At 41.2% G+C, this 5,746-nt stretch overlaps 1 protein-coding gene across 5 annotated transcripts in view; it reads left to right on the top strand.

Annotated features, from left to right (window-relative positions):
* CLYBL (citrate lyase beta like) overlaps positions 1–5,256 on the top strand; it is a 130,843-nt gene extending 125,587 nt beyond the window's left edge. For all 5 annotated transcript variants that reach the window (XM_025208622.1, XM_025208623.1, XM_025208624.1 and 2 more), the window contains one exon: positions 4,687–5,256. In XM_025208622.1, coding sequence (XP_025064407.1) covers positions 4,687–4,782 — 96 coding nt within the window. In that variant the 3' untranslated portion in view covers positions 4,783–5,256. The remainder of the gene's footprint in view (positions 1–4,686) is intronic.
* The last annotated feature ends 490 nt before the right edge of the window (positions 5,257–5,746 follow it).

The raw sequence follows: 5,746 nt of genomic DNA, 5'->3' as shown, positions 1-5,746 counted from the left end.
GGAAAGAGAAACAATATAGTGTATTTCCAGTGGAAAAATGAACAGGAAAAAGAGAAAAGCAACAGACTGGGACTAAGAGAGAATAGTAAAAACTACAGAAATTGCATATCTAGGACAGCAGAAAAGCTTCAAGGCTTGTGAAAGCAAACAGAGCATGTCTGTTAGCTGCTCAGAAAGAGACAAAAAACAAAAAATGTAAGTTTTCTTCTGAAGGAAGTAATGTCCCTTTTGCTTGTGACAAAACAGGAACTGCACCCAGTGTTGGCCCTTCCTAGGGCAAGGCTGTGGCTGGCACTTAAAAAGGTGTGCTAGAGGAAGAAGGAAGGAGCTCTTCATCCTGCTCCCTTTTTGGTGTAGAGCTTGGTACAAGGGCCACTGCCATTTGCAGTCACTGCATTCAGAGCTCCTCCATTTAGGAGAAAAAAATCAAGCCCTCACTTTGGAAAGTTGCATTATGTATCTGTGAAGCACTACATTCATCCATTGAGCTGTGTCAGGAATAAGGATCTTCAGTTCTGTTCACTCCCTGGTCAAGGCATTCAGAATGGCCAAGGTATCCAGATGTGCATTTTGCATGTTGAGGAACTAATTTTCCTCCTAAATCAGTTTCTCCCTGGGAAGGGAAATAGGACTTGGATTTTTAGGAACGTGTGCACTGAATATGAAACAAGAGTCTGAAATCCCCAGCATGAGGCACTAAACTGCCTGGAGTTCTTGTGTCTAGAACTTATATCTCATCCTCTGTCACAAGCATTCCTGAGTAATTGCTTAGATAAAAAGAAATGCTGACTACAAGGCACCGGGCTCCAAGGCCCACCTGTCCGTCGGAAAGGGTGTGATTGTAATCTACACCTACTGCTACCACAGTAGTCCCTAGTTCCTTCCACCCTATGACTGTCCCCATGCCACACCAGTTGAATATCAGCCCCCTTACTTTGAAGGGTTCTGCTCCATAGGCCAGCAGTTATGTTGGCTTTTCAATTGCTCTCCTGTTGCTGTCAATGCTAAATTTCAGGTGCTCAGATGTAGACATCATTTAAATAGAGAATAGCTCAGCAGAGATACTTCAAGGGTTGCTTGAGCCCTAGGGTATTATCATGGGTTGGGAAAGAAGGAAGGATCCTGTTGCAGGGGTGTGAAAAAGAGGGAAAGTGAAGGGGAGAAAGAGGGAAACTAGTGGATGCTTCTGGGAGATAATGCAGAGAAAAGGAAAGGATTCCAAAAACGATTGAAGAGGAGAGCTTATATTTCAGAAGACACCTAAACAAAATCCCCAAACCTTAAAGGTTTGCCTGTCGCTCACTCTAAGAAACATTTTGAAAGCTCTGTTATGCTAAAAAGTATAGATTTTTTTTTTCACAAGAGACTGGGGGAAAACTGATTGACTTATACTGGCTCTATGGAGGGTGAGGAAACAAACAGAACGCAAGCTGTCTCAAGCCCAACCTGACACCGATCATTCTTTCAGTTCATGCTGAAAGTTTGTTTAAGATTAGTTCTCTGATTCAGCAGCTTAACTACAAGAAAACGTAAGTACAGGCTAGAAATGTGAGATTATTAGGACTGCTTGCCAAAAAGAAAATTTAGCCCTGGGACTAAATTAATCCCTAGCATAACTCCATTGAAGTAAACGATGTTTATAGAGAATCATATTTTCTTTATAATAATGTGAAGGGAGATGCAAAAAAAAGGCAAATTTCACCTGGGGTAGTTGGAAAGGAGAATACAGGGACAAAACCACAATTACTGGTATTTTCTATCTGTTGAAACCTGGGGGCGGAAATAGCTGCCGTGAATAAAATATTTTCAACGGTAGCAAAATTGGTTGCTTTTTTCTGGACTTTAGCTCAATATGGTAAATTAGCAGGAAGCAATTAAACCTCAGAGTGAATCAGCAGAGAAGCCAACTACTATTTAATATTAAAGCACATTTTTCCTCTTAATGTGTAAGTAGAATGCTAATCAATACCAATCAAAATTACCTATGCATGTGGGGAACACACTACACCTTAAAACTGTCCTACTTTCACATGTGCATGTGCTATTTTTCTTGTTTTTTCTCTTTAAACTTCCAAGCTATTGTTTTAACAATAACAGATAATAAACAGGAGCACCATTTATTAAAATGCTGTCTTCTGAAAGAGCATATAGTGCATGTCCACGTACCACTGTTATGATACATCTGAATTAATCCTTGGAACACACATTGTTCCAAACCACTAATTAGCTGGTTTTTATAGCAAAATAGATACACTTGTAAAGTGGATTTTATTTAACAAGAACAAAAAATATTGTTCATTATTCAAGACCATAGAACTCAGTACTATTTTGAACAATGAGGTAAATAATAAACATGAAGTCTTAAAACCTTTGCTTCATTTCTTCCAACAGCTGATAAATTTAGCAAGTTATGATCGTGTCAGCTTTTTAAAAATGCCTTACAGAACACATCTAAGCTGCTGCCGTATTGTTAAAATGAGATTCTTTTGACTATTATTTATTAACGTGACTATTATTATAGAGCCTATAGCAAGCTGAGTGCTTTAACAATAAGACAAATTTGATACTGGTATCATCTACATATCTGCTTGATTTGAATTATGATGTCACTGCAGACACCCCTTTCAGTCAACAAGACCTGTTTCGACGATACTGTAGTGATGTACAAGATTTGGAAACCAGAATAGAATCGAATAGAATAAAATATCAGGGCTAATGATTTTAAAAATTGGTCGGGTAGCCACATTTCAAACAATAATAAATTATATTAATGACAATATAAGATTAAAATTGTGCTTAGTTATGCTAGAATTTGATTAGTATTTAACTAATAATACTTAAATCAAGCTAAATGTCAGAGATCACTGAAGCAATATTTTTCATAAACATTTTTTTTAAATGGTAGATATATCATTTTATTTGCTGGATTCCTCAGTTTTACTAGTTTGTCCTTACTTGATAACTAGAAAACAAAAGTTTGTTTCATTTTTAGTTCCTCCCTCCACACATGCATACAACACACAACCAAACAAGAATGTCTTTCCTCACCCTATGTCTTTGTTGCTGTTTCTTAGACACTTATTGTACTCCATCTAAAATTAAGCCATGAGCTTATGTGTATTTCAGTATAGCTTCAAGTGGGTGCAGCAGTCCACCTGAAGGCACTTGACACATGGAGAAGTAGGGTCTTCATTTTCTCAGGGAAGGGACTGCATCCAAATGCCCAGCTCACTTTCGGCCACAGTAGATATTTTTTTATGTAACCACAGTTTTTTATATCTATTTTTTTAAATGTTAAAAGGGCCCATGGTTCTTGTGGGAAGCAGGATTCCTGCAGTATCAGCTTTTGGCTATTTTGCTGCAAAGCATTTTAACTTCAAAATGCTATTTCTTTAACACAAGCTTTAGAGCTTACTGATGGGTTTGATCAGATGAAAAATAGAGTAAAGCATCCACAGTGGGGGTGGGGGTGGGCAGGTTTAGGCCTATTTAATGCAAGATGCGCTTTTTTTTTTTAATGTGGCTTGTAGCTAATTATCTTTGTATGACCAGGTCTCATTAAGGCTCACTAAGCAGGTGGAAAAGCCTAAAAACCTCCACTGCCTCTTGAATTTTTACTCTTCTGATCCTTAGTCCAAACTGGACATCAAGTAGTCTGTTTCAGTCTCCAATACTGTGCAGTAACTCAATATTGTATGCCATACTTTGTTAGCAGTATTGATTGGGGAACCTTAAAGCAACAATTATTTGCTTTTGCCAATTATGCCGCAAATCCTTGTTGTGATCTTGGATTAAACCTACCAACCGGAGCCTTTGAAAAGAAGAGTGATGCCAGCAGTTCTGGACTGGCAGCATAGAGCCACCAGAATTCACTACAGCACCGTCATAGATGTAACTGAAAGAGATTTTCCAAACAGCCTAGTGTTCAACACATCTGCTTCTATTTTTTATCTATAGAATATAATGCTGCCTCTATGTGGTTGTAATTAGTTTTGTATTCTACTAATGGAAAGTGCTACCCATGTGCAAAGTACTGCATCTGCACAAATGTAAGGAATTTGGGCTAATCTAGTACCACATGCACATTTAAATAGAAAGCAGCTAATATATAGTGCCACTAAACATAGACTAATATTCTTAGCCATTCCAGCTCCTTGCTTTTATGTGATGATTTCAAGCTTATGGTAAAGAGATAAGGATGGCCTTATCTTACCATAAGTAGGAGCCTGGTCCTGTCCAAGCTTCTATGTCCTTAGGAATTTCCATTACAGCTGGTATGGATTGTTTCCCATGTCAGTAGAGTTTCTGGACTAATCTGCACAGTACTTTGAAGCTCACCATGCACTAGCATGTGGCTCATCATTTCTGCCCTGGTCCATTTTTCAGACTGGGGGCCAATAGACAGGCTCCATCCCACAGTGTCATGAAAGGTAGGGGTTTTATTCTCATCTTGTGAGCGCTGAACTCTCCTACCCTTTTCTATGTTTTTGTTTTCTTTTTCTTTCATTCTTTCCTAGAATTTGCCTTTTAATGTTTAGTTTGGCTCTCACCAGAGTGTTCAAGAAGAATCGATTTGATTCTTGTGGGATGGCATGTTTCTTGCTCTACAGATACAGAGCTATAAAAAAACTGCACTCTTTAATATTCAAAGGTTCTTTCAGGAAGTTTATATTCTCTGTTTTCCAGGGCGCCTTTACTTTCCATGGGAGTATGATCGACATGCCATTACTGAAGCAGGCACAGAACATTGTTACGCTTGCCACAGCCATCAAGAAAAAATGATCTGTTAAATGAAGCTCTCCCCATGCGGTCACAGTAGCTATTTTAAAGAATGACTATAATACTTTGGGGGGAAAAAATTAAATACATCAGACTTAAGCAGAAATCCATTTACATTTCACCGATCTGTCCTAATTTTCTCACCAGCCTTTCTAACTTCCAAAACGCCATAGGATTTTTATGTAGGACCGAGCCCGGGTCCTGGGGGCCAGCGGTGAAGTCAGAGTGTTGTGTGACATCACCATCATCCCCGCCAAGACAGTGGGATGACTTCATGGAAGGAGCAAAGCCACCGGCTGGGCTGGGAGGAAATCAGCCTTTTTTAGAAAGAAGTTGGAACAGAAAAACCAGGTCAGATGCTTCTGGCTGCTCCCGCACTGGAGTCCAGACTCTGCCTGCTTCTTCGAAGAGGTGAAATCATTGGTAGGAAACAAATCACCCCCGGAATGTACCCGGCCATTAAAAAACAATGCCCAACGCCAGACTCCTGCTTCGTTTGTAAGCGCGGGCGATGCAGGGCCGCGCCTCGGGGGAGTGGGCCGGGCCGGGCCGGCCAGAAACTTGTAGCGAGCGGCGCACGCGGCCCGGCGGCGGATTTGCATCACATTGGAGATAGCGGCGCGGGTCAGCTGGGCCGCGCGGTTAACGGGCTTAGTGAAGCTGTTGTGAAGAGGTTAACCCGGCTTGTAGGAAGGGTAAATAAACATAACAACCGGGCATTGTTCCCTATTCAGCATGTACTCTTACAGGGGAGGCGAGGGGGTATTGAAGCCGCCGAGGATCAACTTGTGGTTGCCAGAGGACGCCAATGAAGTTGGGGACGCCAACAAGCGGAGATTTTGTTTCTGCTCCTCATTAAATCACGGGCCTTTGTGCGCGGCCCAGGCCCGGCGGCTCCTGAGGGGGCTGCAAACCCCGCGCCAACCTCTGCGTGACCCGCCCGGCAGCGGGGAGGGCGCTTCTGGCT

This window comes from Alligator sinensis, unplaced genomic scaffold (assembly GCF_000455745.1).
Source record: "Alligator sinensis unplaced genomic scaffold, ASM45574v1 scaffold744_1, whole genome shotgun sequence".
Taxonomy (NCBI): Eukaryota; Metazoa; Chordata; order Crocodylia; family Alligatoridae; genus Alligator; species Alligator sinensis.
Note: the sequence above shows the minus strand (reverse complement) of the source record. Positions and strands in the feature narration are given on the sequence as shown.